This window comes from Stenella coeruleoalba (genome assembly GCF_951394435.1).
Source record: "Stenella coeruleoalba genome assembly, chromosome: 9".
Lineage (NCBI taxonomy): Eukaryota > Metazoa > Chordata > Mammalia > Artiodactyla > Delphinidae > Stenella > Stenella coeruleoalba.
In genome coordinates this window covers 13,955,655-13,981,607 of record NC_137155.1, presented here as the reverse complement: position 1 = coordinate 13,981,607, position 25,953 = coordinate 13,955,655, and the positions used below count along the sequence as shown (strand labels likewise).

Genomic DNA, 25,953 nt, shown 5'->3' with positions numbered 1-25,953 from the left:
TATAACGGGTTTCATTCCAAAATCATGTATAATGAAATGCAGATTCTCTGCTGCTTCCTATGAGCCGTACATTTCATACCATCATTTGCAGTGATAACCGAGACTTAGCAACAATCTAATTTCAAAGCAAGAATCAAGCTACTCAGAATCACTGGGCCACTGGGAAGTAAACAAATATATCTGGACCACAGGAAATAATGGACCACCCTCTCTGTAATTCACTCTGACCACAGGGACCCCTGCTGATGCTACACATCAACTTCATTGCTGTCATTTCTGCTAATGCACAGTGTCAGTTTAGTTTCTTGGCCTTTTGGCAAGAGGAATCCTTCGTTCCGTTCGACTAAAATACCAAGAGAGATGGAAAAAAGGGAAGGCAAAAAAAAAAAAAAAGACTCCCCTTTGCTTGGCAAAAGGAACAAAGGCAACCAATGAGTGGAGCTTCTGAAACGTAAGTACATTAAGCCTGCAGGGTAATCTCTGCTGACGTTGTTTTATAGGTCAGGAAGTTCTGCTCAGACTGGAGCCTGAGTCCTTTCATGGGCAACTTCATCTGGGTAAAAATGCTACAAATGAACCCACCCTATTGTATTTGGGGTGAAAAAAAAATTACCGTTTTTTCGGAAACCTCCTTTACATAGGAAAGTACAACAAGCTGATCACAGAGGGGTGCGAGTCCACTGATGTAGAATTCAGTTTCGAACTGAGACACTGCAAACAAAAGGGACAGAAGATTCACCGTTAGCAGCAAAAAGCAGCACAAAGGAAAGGACACGTCGACTACGAACGCAGGAGGGACTCATTTGAGAAATCTAACAAAAAGGGGGCAGAGATAAACATACTTTCTGGACAATAATCAGTAGCCCAAAAGAATATCTGGGAACTTACACTTGAAAATTTCTATTACAAATAAAAAGCAAACTCGACAATAACAGCAGCATGAATGGTGAAGAGTGACACTATCTAGTTAGTTTAAAAATGACAGAGTTAAATTCCATGAAGACACATTGAAATCCATAAAACCCAACGTAAACGATTATCAATAACAATACTTTTAGATATTAAAAAATTAAATATTTTAAATAATTTAAAAATATTACTAGTGACAAAAATACTTTTAAAAATAATTTAAACATAAATTTCAATCTTTCACAATTAGGGCATTACAGTGGCATGATGGTCCCAAGAAATGCTATTTGTAATTATGAAACTATTACTCCTTTTTAAACATTTAATAAACATTATATCTAGGCTTAAAAGAAAAAAAGTGTAAATACACATTACATTATGATGAAACTCCATTAATTCTTCAGTGAAATAAAGGTCAGAGGAAATAAGAAATTTCTCTTTCCTTTTAAAAGATAGTCATTAAAACATAGAAGAAGTTCTGTTTCTTCTATTGCATCACCTAAGAGGTATATAGATTTAATTACAATGGACCTCAAAGATCTTATAGAAGGCTCAATGGCAGAAGTACAAATATTGCTACAGTATGATTCTAATGACTAGCTGTTGTAATATTTATAATAAATGACTGTTGTTTTAAGCAACTAAGTTTTGGGATGGTTTGTTATGCAGCAAAGCCAACTGATACAATATTAGTGCCAGGAAAAGACTCTTCCAGGAATCATACACAGCACTTACAATTCATTTGAGAGTAAACTCTCATTTGAACCCACCACTTTTTCTAAGAGTTTCTTGATTCAGTTCTTCTCCACAGTTCTGTGATATTAGCTTCAGGTTTAGTTAACTTTTATGATAAAATGACCACCTTTTCCAAAGCAGGGGAAGTCAGTGTAGCATACTGGAAACACTATTGAATGGGAAGTTAGGAAATCTGGGTCATAACTGCAATGACACTGAACTTGGATAATTCATTTTAATTTCTGTGGGTATGACTTTTCCCATGTATAAATAAAGGTATCAGAATAGAAATAAAACCCATAACACATAAACTGAGGGGGGACTGAATTTTTCTTCTTCCTCCTCTCCATCCTCCTCGTAAATCACTTCGTGTTACTTGACTGGGCTGATCTTCAACGCCTGCTCCTTAATTAACTGTTTTCAAAATTTTACTTTCACACCAAAATGAGACTGAGGATAATCAAAAAAATACTACGTAGTTAATAACATAAATATTAAAAAGGATAACATTTCTTAAGCTTTGTCCTGGGTGGGATCGCATAGGTGGTCAGGGTGCCCTGGACAGAGCCATACAACGGGAGTCCAAACGGTGCCTGCTCTGCCACGAAGACTTGTCTTCTCACCTGCTGAACCTGAACTGAATATCCTTATCTAGGCACTTGAAAATAATCTTTGGTAAAGTGGTGATGTGGTCAATATTCTCACGAAGCACATGCGTAGAGAACTTCCCACAACCACGTGTTCAGAGATGAGCACGTGCTGCGTGTAGCCAGGCACAGAAGGTTCTGGAGAAGCTTCCCCAGTGCTACCTGTGAATGTAGGGAGTGGGCAGGGGGGAGGGGGGAGAGACGGGAGGGTTGGAATGTGCAGATGCTATTGAACAGTGTGGGCCACACATGACCTACTGATCAAAGAGGTGACAGTTTCACATTCAGGAAGACATACAGGCCTGTTAACAGGAGGTTTTGGATGCCAGCACTCCTGAGGTTGCACAGACTCTTTGGTAGAGATGGACTTGTGTTTTTTTTTTACTAAATCGCATTCCATCGTGGAAATGCTACGCATACAGCAACTTGGATGAAGAGCAATCAAAGATGCTACAGACTGTTTCATGGGAATCACATGGAGCCTTTTATGGGCTTGTCTGCCATAGGCACCCAAGTGAGAGCATCATCTAAGAAATGGTGGGTGAACGAGGTATTCTCCCCATTTGAGACGCCAAAGGGGCTGCCAAGGCTCACTGACAAGGAGCATCACACAGTATCCCTCCTAAAGGTAATCAAATCCACATCAAGGCTTTGGTTTATATGAATGAGCTGTAAGATACAGATCAGAGAAACTAGAAAACAATTCTACCCAAATCTTTCCTCCTCTACATCCTGATTTCTGTCCTCAAGAGCTTGCATTAATAACACAGAAAACTTCCTGTTCTTTAATTAAGAACATAATAGGAAATCTAATGTGTTCTTAAAGAAAATAAGGACAGATGTGAAGAAGCAGATATTTCCTTCTCAATTCCAGATACTATAACAAAATGCTTATTTGTTAAATACTAAATCCTACCACTTTACTAATTGAAAATAGGTAATAATTTAGGTAGAAATGACATGAACTGACTAAATTACAAACGAAGAAAAGATGTGGTATTATATAAAAATAGTGCTTTCAAGATTTCCAGAGGCACAGTTAAGCAAGTTATCACCATTCAGATACAGCTGCAATTAAATAATTCTTCTCATTTTATTAAAATGATTTCATATCAACGTAAATCTTCTTATGGAAAACAAAATTGCAATTACAGTTGCACCCTTTGAGTCACAAATTAAGAGTTCTAAAATAATGGCTGCTTTTCTTACCGTTGAATATTCTACCACTTAGAAATTCATCTCCATTAATACCCATTAGTAATGATATCATGTAAAAAAGAGGACTCATTTCCTGGTATGAGGTCCTAGTTTAGGAAAATGTCTACATCTACTCTGCATTAAAAAAAAAAAAAAAAGACATTTCAGAATGAATGACATTTCAGGGCTCTGTTTTTCCATTACTACTTACTAATGCAACAAAACATGATTGTTTTAAGATCTATCATGATTTAGTGTATTCTTTATATTAAGGGTGAATCCATGAAGGGCTGGTTGGAGACAGCGGTGTCAGAATGAACAGGAATGTTGAGGAAAGTTCCCTCTATGCCTACTTTCTGCAGGGTTTTTAACATAAATGGGTGTTGAATTTTGTCGAAAGCTTTCTCTGCATCTATTGAGATGATCATATGGTTTTTCTCCTTCAATTTGTTAATATGGTGTATCATGTTGATTGATTTGCGTATATTGAAGAATCCTTGCATTCCTGGAATAAACCCCAATTGATCATGGTGTATGATCCTTTTAATGTGCTGTTGGATTCTGTTTGCTAGTATTTTGTTGAGGATTTTTGCATCTATGTTAATCAGTGATATTGGCCTGTAATTTTCTTTCTTTGTGATATCTTTGTCTGGCTTTGGTATCAGGATGATGGTGGCCTTGTAGAATGAGTTTGGGAGTGTTCCTCCCTCTGTTATATTTTGGAAGAGTTTGAGAAGGATAGGTGTTAGCTCTTCTCTAAATGTTTGACAGAATTTGCCTGTGAAGCCATCTGGTCCTGGGCTTTTGTTTGTTGGAAGATTTTTAATCACAGTTTCAATTTCAGTGCTTGTGATTGGTCTGTTCATATTTTCTATTTCTTCCTGGTTCAGTCTTGGCAGGTTGTGCATTTCTAAGAAATTGTCCATTTCTTCCAGGTTGTGCATTTTATTGGCATAGAGTTGCCTGTAGTAATCTCTCCTGATCTTTTGTATTTCTGCAATGTCAGTTGTTACTTCTCCTTTTTCATTTCTAATTCTATTGATTTGAGTCTTATCCCTGATGAGTCTGGCTAATGGTTTATGAATTTTGTTTATCTTCTCAAAGAACCCACTTTTAGTTTTGTTGATCTTTGCTATCGTTTCCTTCATTTCTTTTTCATTTATTTCTGGTCTGATCTTTATGATTTCTTTCCTACTGCTAACTTTGGGGTATTTTTGTTCTTCTTTCTCTAATTGCTTTAGGTGCAAGGTTAGGTTGTTTATTCGAGATGTTTCCTGTTTCTTAAGGTAGGACTGTATTGCTATAAACTTCCCTCTTAGAACTGCTTTTGCTGCATCCCATAGGTTTTGGGTCATTGTGTCTCCATTGTCATTTGTTTCTAGGTATTTTTTGATTTCCTCTTTGATTTCTTCAGTGATCACTTCGTTATTAAGTAGTGTATTGTTTAGCCTCCATGTGTTTGTATTTTTTACAGTCATTGATATGACAAACCCACAGCCAACATCATCCTCAATGGTGAAAAACTGAAACCATTTCCACTAAGATCAGGAACAAGACAAGGTTGCCCACTCTCACCACTATTATTCAACATAGTTTTAGAAGTTTTAGCCACAGCAATCAGAGAAGAAAAAGAAATTTAAGGATTCCAAAAAGGAAAAGAAGAAGTAAAGGTGTCACTGTTTGCACATGACATGATACTATACATAGAGAATCCCAAAGATGCTACCAGAAAACTACTAGAGCTAATCAATGAATTTGGTAAATTTGAAGGATACAAAATTAATGCACAGAAATCTCTGGCATTCCTATACACTAATGATGAATAATATGAAAGTGAAATTAAGAAAACACTCCCATTTACCACTGCAACAAAAAGAATAAAATATCTAGAAATAAACCGACCTAAGGAGACAAAAGACCTGTATGCAGAAAATTTCAAGACACTGATGAAAGAAATTAAAGATGATACAAATAGATAGAGAGATATACCATGTTCTTGGGTTGGAAGAATCAACATTGTGAATATGACTCTACTACCCAAAGCAATCTACAGATTCAATGCAATCCCATCAAACTACCACTGGCATTTTTCACAGAACTAGAACAAAAAGTTTCACAATTTGTATGGAAACACAAAAGACCCTGAATAGCCAAAGCAATCTTGAGAACGAAAAATGGAGCTGGAGGAATCAGGCTCCCTGACTTAAGACTATACTACAAAGCTACAGTAATGAAGACAGTATAGTACTGGCACAAAAACAGAAAGATAGATCAATGGAACAGGATAGAAAGCCCAGAGATAAACCCACGCACATATGGTCACCTTATCTTTGATAAAGGAGGCAAGAATATACAGTGGAGAAAAGACAGCCTCTTCAATAAGTGGTGCTGGGAAAACTGGACAGGTACATGTAAAAGTATGAGATTAGATCACTCCCTAACACCATACACAAAAATAAGCTCAAAATGGATTAAAGACCTAAATGTAAGGCCAGAAACTATCAAACTCTTAGAGGAAAACATAGGCAGAACACTCTATGACATAAATCACAGCAAGATCCTTTTTGACCCACCTCCTAGAGAAATGGAAATAAAAACAAAAGTAAACAAACGGGACCTAATGAAACTTCAAAGCTTTTGCACAGCAAAGGAAACCATAAACAAGACCAAAAGACAACCCTCAGAATGGGAGAAAATATTTGCAAATGAAGCAACTGACAAAGGATTAATCTCCAAAATTTACAAGCAGCTCATGCAGCTCAATAACAAAAAAACAAACAACCCAATCCAAAAATGGGCAGAAGACCTAAATAGACATTTCTCCAAAGAAGATATACAGATTGCCAACAAACACATGGAAGAATGCTCAACATCATTAATCACTGGAGAAATGCAAATCAAAATTACAATGAGATATCATCTCACACCGGTCAGAATGGCCATCATCAAAAAATCTAGAAACAATAAATGCTGGAGAGGGTGTGGAGAAAAGGGAACACTCTTGCACTGTTGTTGGAAATGTACAGCCACTATGGAGAACAGTATGGAGGTTCCTTAAAAAACTACAAATAGAACTACGTTACGACCCAGCAATCCCACTACTGGGCATATACCCTGAGAAAACCATAATTCAAAAAGAGTCATGTACTAAAATGTTCATTGCAGCTCTATTTACAATAGCCAGGAGATGGAAGCAACCTAAGTGTCCACCATCAGATGAATGGATAAAGAAGATGTGGCACATATATACAATGGAATATTACTCAGCCATGAAAAGAAACGAAATTGAGTTATTTGTAGTGAGGTGGATGGGCCTAGACTCTGTCATACAGAGTGAAGTAAGTCAGAAAGAGAAAAACAAATAGCGTATGCTAACACATGTATATGGAATCTAAGGAAAAAAAATGTCATGAAGATCCTAGGGGTAAGATGGGAATAAAGACACAGACCAACTAGAGAATGGACTTGAGGATATGGGAGGGGGAAGTGTAAGCTGTGACAAAGTGAGGGAGTGGCATGGACATACACACACTACCAAATGTAAAATAGATAGCTAGTGGGAAGCAGTCGCAGAGCACGGGGAGATCAGCTGGGTGCTTTGTGACCACCTAGAGGGTTGGGATAGGGAGGGTGGGAGACGCAAGAGGGAAGAGATAAGGGAAAGTGTCTATGTGTATAGCTGATTCACTTTGTTAGAGCAGAAACTAACACACCATTGTAAAGCAATTATACTCCAATAAAGATGTTAAAAAGAAATAAAATAAAAGAATGAACAGGAAAGTATAAGGACTATTCTTAATGAACAGATAATAATGAACAGATTTAGAGAAAGAAACGCTGAACGGTAGTATTTATTCTTCTGGAACATTCGTAAATTATGTAAAATTTTATGGACTGGCTTTATAAAATATCTTCAAGTAATTACTGCCTTTCTACTTCAAAATTTTAGTGGAACAATCAAAGCTTCAGTTTATTTTCTCTAAAATTCTATTTTTTTCCACATGACAGTGATTTTTAATAACCAATGAAAAAATGTTTCCAAAGGAAAAGCAGTTTGAATACAGGTGGTTTATAGGTCTCATACCATGGAAGTTCATCTTTCCATTATCTGGAAAAGATAAGTCATAAAGAAAAGGACAAATTGTGTTGGAAAGCACTAAAACAAAATAGAAAGCAAAAGCTGGGGGGCGGCAGGGGGCGGGGAGGAGAGAAAAATGCAGAATTTCTAGAGGGAGCCACAACAGGCAGTAGCTATTCTTCAGGTCAAAGAGTTCTGAAAGTGAGTCAATGGCTCTGGGGCCCTGCAGGAAATGCTCTGGGGTCCCTGGGATTGTGATAAGCAAAGATGCATATTACAGCTGCAACACAGCCTTCATCCTGATGGGGATGAAAGGCCTGCAGTGCTCTGGTTTATTTAGGAGAATGAAGCATTCCTAGACGTGCTAGAAGAAATAATTCAAGGAAAAAAGAAAGAGATTCTATGCAGAATAAGAGAAAAAGAGGAAGAAAGTTTCAGAGGGACTATTCACATAAAAATTTTATTCAAGGAAGTTCTTTGGATCCAGAAAGAGGACAATTGTGTACAAAGCTCTGATCTAGAAGAGAGGCTTGAGTTCTTCATCAGTGCTGTCCAACAGAATATTAACACAAGCCAAAAACATAACTTTAAAATTTTCTAGTAGCCATATTAAAGAGTAAAAAGAGGTGAAATTTAAAAGTATTTTATTTAATGCAACACGTCTAAAATATGGTCATTGCAACATTTAACAACATAAAGGATTATTAATGAGATAATTTACTTTTTTTTTTCATACTAAGTCTTTGGAATCCTAAATGCAGCACATCTCAGCCTACACCTGCCATATTTCAAGCACTTAACAGCTATAAGTGGCAAGTGGTTACCATATTGGACAGTGCAGGTCCAGATGCTCCCCAGTGTTTTTTGTCTTTAAAGTTCAGTAATTTTACTCAAGTATCTTGAAGATGTTCATCGTGGGTCATAATTTTCAGATACACAACTGTACTATTTTAATTTCTAGTTTCTAGTTTTGTTCATCTGTAGTTTCGGGAAATTTTTCTTGAATTACTGTTTTTGGTATTTATTCCATTCCCTTGTTTTGTTTTCCATGACTCTTATTTGTAGGCTGAATTATCTTTGCCTGTCTCAGTATTTATCATTTAATCATAAACCTTTTTTTCCCCTTATTTGTGATGAAAATTTTTTCGTCTTCTACTTCTCTTCTTTCAGTATTGTCTTTGTGTCTATTTGCTCCTGTGTTCCTTCCAGTTTAACCTTCATTTCTGAAATAATCTTTTATTTATAAATATTTCCTGAGTTCAGTCACCTCATTTGAAATTTTTTTAGTTCTGATTTTTGTTGTTCTTTCATGCCTTTCATCATTTCTCTTTTTTTTTAATTTATTTTTGGCTGCATTGGGTCTTCATTGCTGCACGCGAGCTTTCTCTAGTTGCGGTGAGCAGGGGCTACTCTTCATTGCGGTGTGCAGGCTTCTCATTGCGGTGGCTTCTCTTGTTGTGAAGCACAGGATCTAGGCGCATGGGCTTCAGTAGTTGTGGCGCGTGGGCTCAGTAGTTGTGGCTCACGGGCTCTACTGTGCAGGCTCAGTAGTTGCGGTGCACGGGCTTAGTTGCTCCGTGGCATGTGGGATCTTCCCAGACCAGGGATTGAACCTGTGTCCCCTGCATTGGCAGGCGGATTCTTAACCACTGCACCACCAGGGAAGCCCCCATCCCTTCTTTAAACTACCTTGGAGCTTGTTCTGAAACAGTAAATTACAGTCATGATCTATTTTGTGGGTGTTTCTGTCTGGTGTGCTTTCATTGCCAAGGATGTTATTCTGCTCCTTATTCACTTTTTCTTAAACCTTAGTATGGGATTTGACCTCGGTACTTTTCTGCACTTGTTTCTAGGTAAAATCAGCCACTGATCTCTTGGGAGGAGGGAGGAACTGAGATAACTTCTAACCTCCAAGAGTTCCCTCATTCATAGTTTTCACATAGTTTTAAAAATCTGGTCCCTTGCTTTCTGAGATTTCCTGGCTCTGTCCCCTCCCCACTTTTATCTGGACCTTCTCTTTGTTTCTATCATGCCCATACTGCTCAGGATTTATTCTCCTGCGTGAGCCCGGCCCTGGCAGGAAACACTGGCCACTCAACTGTAAGAGTTCCCAGGGGCTGCTGGGCTGCCCGAGCCCCTCACCCTAACTGCAGCCCTGCACCCACCCCTCTCAGAGCAGCCTGGGTGTCTTCCAGAAAACACCTGCTGATTGTCTGGGAGATCTCCTGATCTCAAAAGCATTAGAAGCCCCCTTGCTCCCTCTGCTTTCTCTCATACAGACACTGGAACCATAGCGGGTCCCATGGCTATTGGTGGATTTTGCCGTTTGCTCGTATCTTGGGGTTCCTAGGGCTACCTTGCTGTAAGTGTTGTCTATGGGTTTTTGGTTGCGTGATCTAGTTGTTCCTGAGGACTCAGGAGGATGGAACAGTTATGTGGCCGCTACCACCATCTTCTCAGAATCCTCCAAGCACAAAATGTTAACATATCAGGGTTAGACACCAACTTGATATAACCCAGGGCTGGGATTCAGTCACAAATGCATAAATATTGTTGGGCCATCAACAGCATACATGCTCTAAGTTTCTGAATGATTGGCATGTGATTGAAATAAAAGTGAATAAGACAGAGCTTTCTTGTACCTTGGGTCTTACATCTCTGAGAGTTATCAACAACTTAATAAAGAATTACTGAGCACCAGTTAGGCAGAAGACACTCTTCCAGAAGCATCAGGAAGATGAAGAGTTTGCCTCTGACTTAAAAGAGAGTGTGAGTCTAGAAGCTAAAGAAATAATTAAAATACCATGTGCTATGCAAGAATGGAAACAGGTGTAAAGCAACAAAGAATACAAAGCAGGAAAATTTATTCCCAGAGGGGTGGAGATGGGGGTGGAAACAGTGGCAATAACCATGACTAGATGTGCCTGTTAAGGGCGGGAAGGCTGGTTATACATGAGAGAGGAACATTTCACAAAATGTTCATTCAAAAAATTTTCACGGGTGGGCTTCCCTGGTGGCACGGTGGTTGAGAGTCCGCCTGCCGATGCAGGGGACACGGGTTCGTGCCCCGGTCCAGGAAGATCCCACATGCCGCGGAGCGGCTGGGCCCATGAGCCATGGCCGCTGAGCCTGCGCGTCCGGAGCCTGTGCTCCGCAACGGGAGAGGCCACAACAGTGAGAGGCCTGCGTAACGCAAAAAATAAATAAATAAAAAATAAAAAACATTTTCATGGAAAAAAATCATTAAAATAGATTTAAAAAACTAATGTATATTAAATTGTAAGGAATAAAAGTCAAGATTTTATTTGGCTCTGTATAAAAAGACCATCTCCAAATAATTCATAACTAGGTTATCTCACTTAATATCATTGTATTCAGACCTGTAAGAGATATTTAACTCCATACTCTTCATTATTACTCGTACCTATGAAAGTATCATGAAATGTATTAACCTCTTCAGAATAATTCAGTAAATCCTTATTTATATCTTTCCCCCATTCTCTTTCAATTGACTTTATGCAACACAATGTTTTCGTCTCCTGATTGTTAAAAGAAACCACTGTTTTTCTCTCTCACGAAATAGAATAGTAATATTAATAATAGCTTCTATTTAATGAACATTACTATACTGACAAGCAGGATGTTAAATATTTTACATACATCATCTTTTTCCACTATAATACCTTATATACAATTTAAAAGGGCCTTGAAGCTCAGTGATGTTAAATAACTTGACTAAGGTCCCTTAAGTAGAAGCCCAGCAAAAGTAGAATTTGAAAGCTTACTCTTCCTAGATATGTCACACTAGAAAACATAAATCAGAACACAGAGGTGCTAAGGGCAAAATGGCGCCACCTTAGCAGGAACAGAAGAAGTGAAGGGCTTGACTACTTTCTGCCAGTTCTGCATGCAGCCAGGGTGCCCTGCCCTTCCCTTGAGTTTCCCATGCACTGCAGTACATAGAACTTGTGTTGCTTTTTTATTTGGGGCCCTTGTTTTCCCTTTGCTGGTTGCAAAATGCCTGTTAGCTAAATGTGACCCAGAAGGATTTGGTATCTTCACTGGAGCTAAATAAATAATACCCTATAGATTTTAGTTTCTATGATTCTTAAAGAAGCAAACAATGTTTGTCAAGCAATTTATAAATAAGGACAATTATCTTCCCTTGGTTTATATTCACATATGAAAAAGCACTGAGGTCCGTTTATGATAGTGCCCTATTCCCAAGAGAATCTGACCCTTTAATAACCAGATATTAGTATTTCTTAATCAACTAGATATAATGTCTATAAACTTTGAGAAATTTGGACACTCTGTCAGCATGACCACTGAGCTAAGAAAATACATTTGGAACTCACATTTTAACATCCTTGGGACTGCTATGAAGCAGATGCATTGAAGTAAAAGTGACTTTACAATGCTTTATATCAGCAAGTTAAGGAGAAGACCTAATATACGGCAGTGAAACAGAAGAGAACAGCCAATGGACAAAATAACACAAACATTCAAATCAGGAGCCAATATTACACGTAAATCAGAGCTATATAAGATGAGTTTAGCCTGCAATTTAATTCTATATCTTCTAATCGATATTCAGCTTACACTGTGACAAAGCTAAGCGGATGTGATCATCTCAGATACTCAACTTCAGCACTCACGAAGCAGCAGTGATAAAGAGTGACTCTGTGAGAAGCTGACCGCACACTGCTTAGACCACACACAAGGGGATGGTCAAAGACCTCTGGGTCAAAAGGTTCAAAACGAAATAGTTATACTTTAAGCTGTAAATAGGCTATTAAAGAAAAAAAAAAAGACAAGCTGACAAGTGTTGGTGAAGATGTGGAGAAGTTGGAACCCTATGCACTGCTGGTTGAAATGCAAATGTGCAGCCACCGTGCAAAAGAGGATGGAGGTTCCTCAAAAAAACCATTCAGATAGAGCCGCCATATGATCCAGCAACTCCCTTCTGGGTATTCATCCAAAAGGACTGAAATCAGGATCTTGAAGAGACACTAGCACTCCCATGTTCATTGCAGCACTGTTCACAACGGCCAAGATACAGAAATTACCTAAATGGCCACCGACACAGCAATGGATAAGAAAATGTGGTATGTATTATATATGGAAAATGGAATACTATGTGGCCTCACAAAAAAATTCTGCAATATGCAACGATCTGGATGAACATTGAGGCCGTTATGCTCAGTGAAATGAGCCAGACACAGAAAGACAAACATTGTACCTAAAATAGTCAAATTCGTAGAATCAAAGAGTAAAGGTGGTTGTAAAGGCTGGGGGGGAGGGGGAAAAAGAAAGTTGCTAATCAACGCGCACAAAGTGTACTGTACATACACTTAAAATTTTGTTAAGAGGGTAGATCTCATGTGAAGTGTCCTTACAATAAAATAAAATTAAAAAATAAATACATACACACATTCAGAGACCTAACCACCCACCCTCCCCCCCCCAAAAATCCAAAACTGCCTTGATACATCAACTAAACTTAAGCCAGACAATAAGAAAGGGCACACAAGAGGGCTGAAAGAATCACATCACCGTCTGGATTTGACTTCCTTTCCTTAGAAACAATTTTGATAGCCATCCAAGGCAACTAGGTTCTAGAGATTCCCTAAGCATTTGGAGGAGAAACGATGAAGAGCTGTCAGTCCCAGAATACAAGGGGAAACAAAATTTCTATTTTTCTAAATGAGATACTTCACTTGAACCAAAATACAAAAACAAATCTACTGCATGTCCATTTCATCTGGCTGTTTGTAGAACAGGGGAGCAGACATCCTCACTGCATATTTAAAGGGTCTTTGGAGAATTTCTGCCCCATGGTTGGTATCTGAGTGCCTGCGGCAAGCTGCTTTTCTTCTCATCAGTTACTTTGGCTGCATGTGAGGGCTTGGGGCTAGGCGGAGGGCACGCATGGACGAACGCATGGCACAGCAGTGAGGAGAAACAGCTTCGAAACTAGGCTTATCTGTGCTCAAACGCTGCCTTCTTTGCTTCCGAATGTCCGCATCTGGAGCAGGTTACTTGGTCCCTCTAAACCTCAGCCTCTTCACCTATAAAATGGGATAGCAGCCCTACCCACTGGGACCATTGTGAAGATTAAACAAAATTCTGTGTGTAATGTATTTAAGCATGTGGCTGGTGGCAGTTGTTATAAAATGAACAAGATATACTTCTTACTTCAGGTGCTTCCGATTTCTTACCGCTACTTATGGTAGAGAAAATTTATTAACTCCACTTCCAACAAGTATTTGAGTCTCCAGCACTGAGTGACAAATGGATAGAGGAACAGACGCGTAATAAAACAAGTATAATAAAATCTTAACTGTGGAATCAAGGAAGCGAGTAAATAGATCCAGTAAAATTCTTTAGTTTTTTGGTATGTTTAATAATTTTCATTAAAAAATGTGGGGGAAAAAATTCAATGCAGAACAGAAGAATTAATAGATTAGAGAGAATCAAACTGAAGTCTAACAGAACAGAAAACCATACAGAGCTAGATCCTTATGGACACCTTGAACTGCCCTGATTTCTACTGAGACTTAAGACACGGAGGTGAGCCTCGTCGTTCACATGCACGGGAGACCTGTCCCACTGCTGGAACCTGTGTGTCTGGGTCAGAATGCTAACAGGTGGATAGAGAGACTTAGACCTAAGAAAGGCATGCATTTCACAGCTCTCTTCCACCATGCAAAAAGGCCTTCAATTTCCAAGTCAATCAAGAGGCTGAAAATAGAACAATGTGCTAAATAGAGCCACAGCATATAATAAACTAACACTACGGACTCCGCTTAATTGAAGTGAAAAAGATGTCCCTTATTTTCTTCGCCTTCTCTTTCTTCCTGGCTTCTCTCTGTCATTTTATGTAGATTCCCATGTAGCTTTTCTCTTGATTATTATTATTTTTGAAATAGACTTCCATATGAAATCAAGACTAGGGAGTCAATCATTAATTCCTTGCATGTAAGTTATCCGCCCTTGGCAGTAGATGCCCCCAAGATGACACACCAGTATTGGCTTCATTTCCCAACAACATAGTAGCAGCTCCCAACTACCATTCCATTAAGAACATGGACGACTTTGGTAAAAAGTGCCAGAGAGTTAGGGAGTCCTGTGACAGTAAGAGACCCAAGTTAAGTTAAGTAAGTACAGCAGGCATGGACCACAACCTACTTTTAAAACTGTAATTTGGAAGAAGAAATGACATCCCCCAAACCTTGTGTAACCTTACGTCTTCATGGATTAGAGATTGGCCAGTAAGCTTCATCTTTATTATCATTATTAGCTTTCATTTACAAGAATATCTTATTGAGAGGAATAACTTTTGCATTGTTTTTGAGATTCGGATTTATAAGGAAGAGTTATAAACACCTGGCTTCTGAGAAATGTAATGTACAGCCACAGATATTTCTTTCATCTCAATGTCATTTTCACCTCATTTACTAAAGAACAGTGGCTTACACTGTCATAAAGCAAATTGTAATCCAGACCTCCTAACATTTCTCTTTTCCTTTATTCTAGTCAAGGACTCTTATCTAAACCACTTTGCCTCCTGCTGTGGCAATGGTTTATATTCTTAAAGGTTTGCTCTCAAGAGGGGAAAAAATGGTACTTAACCATTAACCATACTAGTAAAATGTCCCTAATGTGATACTGTTAGTACTCACACACGGTCTATTTCATGGAAATTGTAGTACAGACAAAACACACTTTAATAATGTGATCCCAGGGCTCTAGGGCCACCACTGGGCCGGCTGTTAGTAGTCATGGAGCTGAGATGGAAGTCTGCACGGTGATAATAACCACTGTGATTCAGTGAACACCTACTGTGTGCCAAGGACAGTGTTACAGACCTTAGAATCATGTCTAATTCTCCCAACTATCTGAGACAGTAGGTCTTATCTCCATTTTACTTTTTAAATTTTTTATTTTAAAAAAATTTTTTGGCCACACTGCATGGCGTGTGGGAACTTAGTTCCCCGACCCGGGATCGAACCCACACCCCCTGCGATGGAAGCACGGAGTCTGAACCACTGGATGGCCAGGGAAGTCCCTCACCTCCATTTTATAGGTGAGGAAAGTCTGGCTTAGGGAGGTAAAACAACCTTATCAATATCAGACAGGAATTTGGCAAACTGCCTGGCCTCCCTGCCTGGCTCTGCAGGGTTAGATTCTATCCATTTTAATGCCACAGCAGTAAGACCTTGGACAGGTTGTTTACCACCCTGAGCCTCAGTTTTCTTCATCTATAGAACAAGAAGCCTACTACTTGCCCTTCAAAGGGCTGCTGTGACAGTGAACTAAAGCAGGTAATACACACAGCACAATGGCCCGTACCTAGTAGGCAAGCAATAAACACCAACTAAGGAGAGAAGATGACATTGCTGCATTTTTATGCCTTCCTGGCAATTTTTACATCCTAAAGTTCCCAGAGTTCTTGCCTTTCTTTTTTTTTTTTTTTAAACTCATCTGTATTTAAAATATTCTAATACTTATCTCTCAGGACACTATGCATTGAGATGTTCAGGTTTTATTCTGGTAGGCAGGGAAGGGGCAGAAAACAGAGATAGTGAAATAATTATCTTTATCTTCTAGTTCTCAGTCTTATCTAGTTCCTCAGTATCATTATATTCTGTATTTACCTATTTCATCCAGACCCTGAGAAATCCGAACTATGAATTTATGTATTTATCCTTCTAAGGCAAAACAAACAAAAGAACAGCAAAACTATTAAAACCCTACCACCAACTTCTGACTTCAAGTATAAAATATCCCAGATTTAAATGCTACAACCATATTTGCCTGGTGGGTACATCTTTCTCTGTTTATGAAAGTACAGTCATGGGACTTCCCTGGTGGCACAGTGGTTAAGAATCCGCCTGCCAATGCAGGGGACACGGGTTCCAGCCCTGATCCAGGAAGATCCCACGTGCTGCAGAGCAACTAAGCCCGTGTGCCACAACTACTGAGTCTACGTACCACAACTACTTAAGCCCACGCGCCTAGAGCCCGTGCTCCGCAACAAGAGAAGCCACCGCGATGAGAAGCCCGCGCACCACAATGAAGAGTAGCCCCCGCTCGCCATAACTAGAGAAAGCCCGCGTGCAGAAACGGAGACCCAATGCAGCCATAAATAAAGATTAATTAAAAAAAAAAGTACAGTCATGTGCAAATGATTTATCTCAGCTTCATCCTGTTATAACAACCCATCAAATGTATATTCCCCATCCACCACGCAAATGGGTAAATAAACTTTTCAGCTGACATATAACATGGCACACCTTCTCCGCCACAAAACTGTCTCCTATTATTACTCAGCTCTAAATAATACAAGAAGAGCTTTTACTTTGTTTAACTGACAAAAGTCAGTCAATTCTCACCCTTTCTGTTTGAGTAAGTTTGGCACTAGGTCCTAAAACTAAGGTATAAAAGTAGTGGCATAGCCTCCTTGGCATACTTTTCCTGAACAGTTGTTTCTAGAGTCACTGATTCATTCAAACCAAAATTATTTAGCACCTGCTATGTGCCAGGTATGGTGCCAGGTCCCTGAGATACAAGCACTGAGCAAAAACAAGGAGCTTATAGTCTGGTGGAAGAGACAGAAATGCACTGAATAATCACACGATCACTGCAACTCAAACAAGGGCTAGAAAGGGAAATGCTACATGCCTATCATGGGGGGATTTGACCTGCTTAGGGAGGACCAGTGGGCCTTCCCACAAAAGCAACACTTGAGCTGAGGTATGATTAAAGATGATAAGGGGTCCATGAAGTAAAAAGAGGCAAGAAGAGCATTCTAGAGAGATGGGAAGCAGCAGCACGGGCAGATGGAAGAAGGCCAGTGTGACTGGAGCACAGAGACCAAGGAGACGCTTGTTATGAGCTGAAGCTAGAAAGGCAGGTGAGGGCCAACGCAGATCCCCACGGTCAAGTTAAGGAGTCTCAGCTTTATCCTAAGAGCAATGGGAAGGGACTGAAGGGTGGTGACACCAACTCATTTGTATTTTGACTGCAGTGCGGGGGACTAGAGTACAGTAATTCACAGTGGAAAGAGATGAACCAGTTAGGAGGCTGCTGGCTCACGATCCAGATAAGACTATGGCGGTTTGGACCAGACCAGTGATGAGGGAAATAAATATTTAGAAGGCACACGTTGACAATACCAAGTGTGAGTACTGTATTATGAGCTGTGCACGCATGCTTGGAATTTGACCAACAACCTGTGAGACAGGTATTCTTTTCTGTATTTTATAGATGAAAATGACTGAGGCACGCAGAAACTTGTCCAAAGTCCAGGTGGTAAATAACAGAACCGGAACCCAAGCTCATGGTTATTCAACTTCAAAGCCAACTACAATATTATTGTGTAAAAATTAGAAATAGTGTTAGAATAAAGGGTCTCTACAGCCAAACTTCAAATCTTAGAAGTTTCTTGATCTATTTCATCAAGGTACCAATGATGAGCCCTGAAGAACACAGCCTTAGGACTCCCCTTCATAACACGGATTCTCTTCTGAAGGTTTACACCACAGAAGGCATACCTATTTCAACGTATCGGCTCGGCAAGTCCCTCATTTCACTGGCATGCCGTTCCTTCACCGAGCATATCTAGAAAAGAAATTCACAGGTTATTTTATTCATCTGATAGAAAACTCTTCATCACGTGTCATTCACTATAAGGTACTTTTGCTAAATTAGCCGTGTAGCACTCAAGATGGAATGCACACAACCTACCCTGTGACTTAAGTGATGGAAATTAACTTCAATGACATATAGCAACCATTACTTATATTCTCTGACACCATTCTTCAATAAAGTTTTATCCGAGGACAAAGAAAGGAAGGAAACTAATATAGTTTTAATATGGTTTCAATGACCCATTCTCTGCAACTCTACCCACAGATTCCTTCTATCTATCTCTAACAGAAGCACCCACAGTAGGTCTTGTGTTTCTGATCACATATTAGTAACATTTCACTGTTGCTAAATAATACTTTGCAAAAGCGTCACATGCTCTTCTTCTTCTCTTGAGCATATTAAAATCAATGTATTATATAATTTAAATCAGGGGTGGCAAACAACAGCCCGGCCCCTGGTCTGCTTTTTTTATGGCCTGGAAGCTAAAAAGAGTTTTTGTATTTTTGAGGCCTTGAAAAAGTGAAAAGGAGGGAGGGAGGAAGAGAGAGAAGGAAAAACAGAAATAAAAGGAAAAATACTCAGCAGAAACAGTATGTATCATGCAAAGTTTAAAATATTTACTACCAGCCCTTTACAGAAAAGTTTGCCAACTCCTATTTTCAATTGTATGTATACAGTTTGGATAGAGATTTTATATATTTATTTTTGTATATATCTCACTTACACACAACCCTTAACACATATGTGTGTTAACAGTGGATGTTTTAGGGTGGTAAGACTAGAGATACTTTATATTTTCTTTGCTATATTTTCTAACGGAAATGTATTCTATTTTGTAATAAGAAATGAGAAAAATTCACATTATTCACGTTAAGTTAAGTTCATCCAGGTTAAGACTGAGCCTCAAACGTCCATCAACAGATGAATGGATAAAGATGATGTGGTACATATATACCACGGACTATTACTCAGCCATAAAAAGAACAAAATAATGCCATTTGCAGCAACATGGATGGACGCAGAGATTATCATACTTGTGGTTGCCAAGGGGAAGGGGGCTGAGGGAGGGAAGGATTGGTAGTTTGGGATTAGTAGATGCATTCTATTATATATAGAATGAATAAACAACACGGTCCTATTGTATAGCACAGGGAACTAAATTCAATAACCTGTGATAAATCATAATGGAAAAGAATATGAAATAAATCATAATGGAAAAGAATATATATATGTATATATATGTATAACCGAATCATTTTGCTGTACACCAGAAATTAACACAACATTGTAAATCACCTACACTTCAATTAAAAAAAAAAGCTGAACCTCAAGTTAAGTACTGATCTTATACAACTTTCATCAGGGACTAGTTTTTTTTCCTTTTTCTTTTAGGCAGCATTTATTGTGTTAATTTATAGCTGCAACCCTAAGTATAGCTACCATATGAAAAATTCTAAAATACAGAAAACCCAAAGGGAAAAAACCAAATTATTATCTGTGGTCCCACAACAAAGTGAACACTATTAGCAACCCACACTTTTGGGGAAGCTACTTTTCTCAACCTAAAATTACTACAATTAATTTAACGTATTATTTAAATATCCTTACATAATTCTTTAATGTCTTTATAGCATTTCATTACAGGGATATACTGTCATTTATTTACTCAATCCTATTTTAGACATTAGTTTTTTCTTCTATCTATCTCTGATGCAAGCAATAGTGCAATCAACATACTCATGTATAAAACTGTTGGACTTTTGTTGCCTTAGGATAAATTCCTAGAAGTAGAATTGATAGATCAATGTACATTTTTTTAAGGTTTGGTCTGGCTAATATCCATGTCCAAATCACTGTCCAGGAACACGGCAACTACCTGACAGTAGAGTCATCCCTTGGTATCTGCAGGACCCTGGAGGATACCAAAATCTGAAGATGCTCAAGTCCATTATAGGAAATGGCATAGTATTTGCATATAACCTACAAACATCCTCCTATATGCGTTCAATCATTTCTAGATTACTTATAATACCTACTACAATGTAAATGTTAATAAATAGTTACTGGTTTCCAGCAGATTAAAGTTTTGCTTTTCGGAACTTTCTGGATCTTTTCCCCCCAAATATTTTCAATCGAGGTTGGTCGAATCCACTGATGCAGAACCCACAGACACAGAGGGCCACAGTACTCTCTTTCTCTGACACGGGACTTGAACCCAGTGCTGTGGAGGTACAGGCATTTACTGAGAAGTGACAGGCTATTTTCTCCTTTGATTGGATTCTATCATTTGTTTCCTGTCCATCTCAGACAATTTCCCACTTTCTGTCATTTGTTTCCTGTCCATCTCAGACAATTTCCTGTCCGCTCCCCCAATTTTCCTTCTCTTCGTATAAGTTATCCACTCTTCTATCCACACTTACTAGGGAAACTACTAAATTGTCTAATAGGCACGCTCCACATGCCAACTGAACAACTGCTTTATTTAATGTGTTGATAAAAGTACACATGGAGCAGTGTTCCACGTGGTTTGAAGTGTAACAATAATATATATATATATATATATATGAAATAGAAATATTAATTAGCACTTTTTAGCAACTACGGGGCACCTGTCCTGAGCTGAGGGCTTTGTAAAGCAGATAGAGCTCTGTTCTTAGGCAGATTATGGTGCAGTGGGGGAGACAAACAACTAAATAAGGCATTTACTGAAGTGTGATGGAGAAGTACAGAAATACAGAGCAGGGGGCATCTACTAGCAGGGATGGAAGACTTCCTGGAAGAAGCGCCATGTAAGTTGAAGCAGGAGATACAGGACAGGTGCCAAAGGGCAACTTGACAGCTTGGGGCCCTCAACGGGAAGGTAATCAGACAGAAGCAGAGAGGACAGGGGAAGGAGGGGCTAGACAGGAACACGGGGCAGATCATCATGAAAGAGGAAGATGTCATCCTATGAGCAATGAGCATCCTGGAGGGGTTTAACCAGGAGACTGACATCACCTGATCTGCACTCTGAAAAGATCATCCTGGCTGCACTGTTTAGGGCAGAATTAAGGGGGGCGAAACTAGAGTCAGGGGACCCGACGGGGGATGGAGGGAAGTGGAGAGATCTGAGAGAGAGTGACAGAACTTGAGGACTGCCCGGGCCTCTTCCAATCCTCAGACGCCCCTGGAAGGTGATACTACCAGCCCTAATGTAGACACAAGAACACAGAGGCTCTGAGAGCTGCCCAGGACCTCAAGGCTGGAGCTGGGACTCACGCCAAAGCCTGATGGTGTCTCTGGCCATCCTACAGCCCCTCTGAAGACAAGGACACATGACACCACTGGCAGCTGGGCCATGGCCTATACTATCCCCTAGGTGCTGTGGTCAGAGCTCTGTCCCAGAGAGCCCTTACACGATCTTCTCCATCACAACACACACCCCTCCCTCCCTCTGTCCCTATCCCTTCTGTCATCTTCTATCCATCTTCTCCACACCTGCTCCATCCACTCCGGCAATAATGCCTTCCTTTATGTACCACAGAGACTCACCAATCTCACTCCAGTCTCAAGGATCTGCCCCTCCTGCTTCCTCAGCTCACACCCCTCCCCAGCAGCTGCATGGGGTACTAACCCTAAGATTTAAGTTCAAGGTGTCAGCAGGGCCACGCTCCCTCCAGAGGCTCTAGGGAAGAATCTGTTCCTCTCCTCGTCTAGCTTCTGGTGGCTTCCAGCATTCCTTGGCTGCCTCACTCCAATCCCTGCATCCATGGTCACACTGCCTTCTCCTCTTCTGGGGTAGCACTCCCTCTTAGAGGGCCCACCCAGATAATGCAGGGTAAACTCAAGATGCTTCATTAGTCACATGTTTTGCCCGACTCTCTTGCCGCATAAAGAAACATTTATAGGTGGTGGGAATTAGGACCTGCTGTCTTTGGGGACCATTATTCAGCCTAATAGAGGAAGCATTTCTGGTAACAGTCAGCAAACTTCTCACATGTCCCCATAGACTAATTTCCCTTATCTTTCACCGAAAGAAAAGCGAATCACAACAGAGGAAAAAGCCACTTGGTCCATCTAAGAAACTTAAAAAATATCAAGAACATTACTTTATTGGATCAGTAACCACACGCATGGGATAGGGAGACTGGGAATCACTTTTTTATCATAGACTTTGGGGGTACAACCTCCTTCCTGTTACCTTAAATGTGAATCATGTTGTGTTCATTTAACACATGGAAATAATGACCACGTGTTCAATTAAGAAAGAAAGAGAACCTGAATCGTATCAACGAGACTTTACCTCAGATTAACAACACTTATTTTGGTGATAACATTAATAATTTTTATGCTTTTCTTTCCACTGAACAATTTTAAATAGCCAGGTCTCTTTCATGACTTCTCTGGAATTTTACGGCATAACAATGACACTGATATTTATCAAGTACAATACTCCAGATCCTATGCTAAGCTCTTCGTTTAATCGTCTCCGAAACATGTGATGTGAGAACAATTAACACGCCCATTTTACAGATTAGGAGAGTAAGACTCAGCGAGGGTCACGCAAGAAGTTAAGTGGAAAAGTTGGAATGGATTCCACGTCTGCGTGACTCTTCAGAGCCGAGCTCTTCCATTAGACTGGCTGGGATACTTTCTCACAGCGTCTTTAACTCAGCTAAGTTTTAGTTTACGTTGTTTAGATTAAGGTATATATTTTTAAAGGGAAGAAAACAACTTTTGGCTCTGAAACATCTAATACAAGAAAAACGACTAGGCATGAAATAAAGGTGAATGGATTTGGGGCCTCCGTTTGCAGAATAGCTTCATTCACCCAGGCACATATTGGCAGATAATATACGTGACAAAATAGCCCCAAATCTTATCATCCATAATAAGCCTGGGTCTTCACTCCACCAAACTACTACCGAGCAAGCAGGACGATTTCATCTCAACCTTCTTTTTTCCACCATCGGTCCTAGTGAAGAAGCTCAGAATCAAAGCTACGGGAAATGAAAAGAACAATAACGAAAGGGACCCAGGTGAACCAACAACACCTAACACATGCTTTACATAGAGCTAAGGCCAATCGGGTTATGGGAAATTTAAAAAGGATCACAAAGGCAGCACCATTTTGAACATGGAGAAGTTCAGGAGAAAGGATAGATCTGAAAATCTATGCATATGGAAGAATTCAAGCATGAAATGATTATCACATGACAATAACATGCAGGTGAAAATATTCTGGTTCCGAGAAGCCATTCAAGGACTCGCTCTCCTGTGGACCACCTTCGGTAGCTCTGTAACAACACAGACGTACAAGAAATACAAGCAAAACTACCTTGACAGAGGGGCCCCAGCCAATGATCAGTGTCACACTGTCCTTCCAGCAGAGGCTACAGGGATACATATCGGGGCGAAGACTTATATCATCCCGGGGCACGTTGGTGATTCTCTGCTTTGAGGTGATGTCAAAAATCTTCACACCCTGGAAAATAAAATAGCATTAAGCATCCTCTCCTTGGGAGAAGGAAGGTAAAAAAATTTATTAATGGCCACTGCTAACCATCAGGGATAACCAGCATAGCAAAGTATCGACAGTGTTTTTTAGGTGCTGCTGGGAGCCGCAGAAACGTTCCTACTCCACAAGAATCCTGTGAAAACCCAAAACGAAAGAAAACCTCTGTCCTTCTTTCTAGGCAAACTAGATTTTATGAGTGGATGGCACAGGCCACTCAAATCCAACACAAGTGGGCAATGTACAGATATCAACAACTGCATTTCCAAAAAGACAGAAAGTCACATCTCTAATTGTATCGTTCCACCACAAATACGGGCTTTGCTTTTCAGAAAAGCTTTGAATCTGCAAAACCACTGTATAAAGAAAAACACGCCTGACATTTTAAAGTACTCAAATGGAAACATCAAGCAAGCAGCTAAATGAAAATAGACCAAAAGACCACATGTCTGTGGACCTTGACTGTGACCCAGGAGAAGTAAGAAAAGTCCTGACTGGCATGGTAGATTCTGGGAGGTTTCTACCATTCAAAATGGAATAGCAGGGGACTTCCCCCGTAGTCCAGTGGTTAGGACTCTGCGCTTCCAGCATGGAGGGCATGGGTTCGATCCCTGGTTGGGGAACTGGGATCCCGCATGCCATGTAGTGAGGCCAAAAAGGAATAGCACTGATTTGCTAAATTATACCTCAAAATTCCAAAAGCTATGCCAGATGTCCAAAAGGTAATTTTTAAACTTTCTACTCGCCCTACTGATATTGAGTAAACTTGAGATAAGTGAAGTACCAAAAATTAGGATCCCCTTTTTCAAAGGCAGGCCTGTTTTGGGTCTGTGATTATACTGAGAGTAAAAGAAAAATCAGCAATATCCTGCCCTTGTTTCATAGCAACTGGCATTTGCCCTCGGCTAATAGGCAAATGGTATTTTCAAGACCACATTTCCAATGCAGCCCTTTCATTATTAAGATGCCTTTTCATTTTCTTGGCTATTCTCCATGCCTCAGCTTTCTTCCTCTAAGATAGAGTCCAGAATATGTTGGAAATTACTCTCCCATGAACACCAAAAGCAATGTAATTTCTTTACCCTCCGGGTATGATATCAATCGCTCCATGTACCTTTTAGAAATTTCAGTGGCAGGACATGAAAGCAACCTAAGTGTCCATTGACAGATGAATGGATAAAGAAGATGTGGCACATATATACAACGGAATATTACTCAGCCATAAAAAGAAATGAAATTAAGTTATTTGTAGTGAGGGGGATGGACCTAGAGTCTGTCATACAGAGTGAAGTAAGTCAGAAAGAGAAAGACAAATACCGTATGCCAACACAGATGTATGGAATCTAAAAAAAAAACGGTTCTGAAGAACCTAGGGGCAGGACAGGAGTGAAGACACAGACGTAGAGAATGGACTTGAGGACACGGGGAGGGGGGAAGGCTATGCTGGGACGAAGTGAGAGAGTGGTATGGACATATATACACTACCAGATGTAAAATAGATAGCTAGTGGGAAGCAGCCGCATAGCACAGGGAGATCAGCTTGGTGCTTTGTGACCACCTAGAGGGGTGGGATAGGGAGGGTGGGAGGGAGACGCAAGAGGGAGGAGATATGGGGATATATGTATATGTATAGTGATTCACTTTGTTATAAAGCAGAAACTAACACACCATTGTAAAGCAATTATGCTCCAATAAAGATGTTAAAAAAAAAAAGAGGGAGGAGATACGGGGATATAAAAAAACCCAGAGAAATGGCGGTGGCAGGAGCGCCATCCCTGCCCTTTGTCGCAGGGCTCTCGGTCCGGCTGTCCTTCTAGCTCTGAACCAGCGTTAGGGACACTGCTTGTACCATATTATTGGCCCAGGCAATCAGATGGCCCCTCCACTTCACACTCCGTATGTTCCCTTCTCCTTCGTGCAGAACTGAAGACTTCCATCTGCTCATCCAAGACCGTTCAAACAGCAGCAACTAGGGGCAAATATCATGAAAACAGAATTTTAGAAACCAAGAGTCATATATCAAATTCCTTACTATTTTTTCTTGTCCATTCACCGAGTAACAAACTATCCTCAGCCCTTTAAATGTAGGTTTCTAGTGGTACATGATTTGCATTTTGGAAAGCATTCCCAGTCTATCCTTTACCCTATCGAGGACACTGAAATGTGTTTGGGTGTTGAGGTTACTACACAGTCCAGCCACAAGATGGCACCAAAACACCAAAATTCAGGGAAAATAA

General features: G+C 39.9%; 1 protein-coding gene across 4 annotated transcripts in view; it reads right to left on the bottom strand.

Annotated features, from left to right (window-relative positions):
• VPS41 (VPS41 subunit of HOPS complex) overlaps positions 1-25,953 on the bottom strand; it is a 190,201-nt gene that overhangs the window by 49,593 nt on the left and 114,655 nt on the right. For all 4 annotated transcript variants that reach the window (XR_013829759.1, XM_079931512.1, XM_079931514.1 and 1 more), the window contains 4 exons: positions 25,566-25,685; positions 23,540-23,686; positions 18,126-18,192; positions 614-711 (listed from right to left, as the gene is read on the bottom strand). Coding sequence is in view for 3 of the 4 variants with exons in the window: in XM_079931512.1 (XP_079787638.1) it covers positions 614-711; positions 18,126-18,192; positions 23,540-23,686; positions 25,566-25,685 (432 nt within the window). In the remaining variant the exon portion in view is untranslated. The remainder of the gene's footprint in view (positions 1-613; positions 712-18,125; positions 18,193-23,539; positions 23,687-25,565; positions 25,686-25,953) is intronic.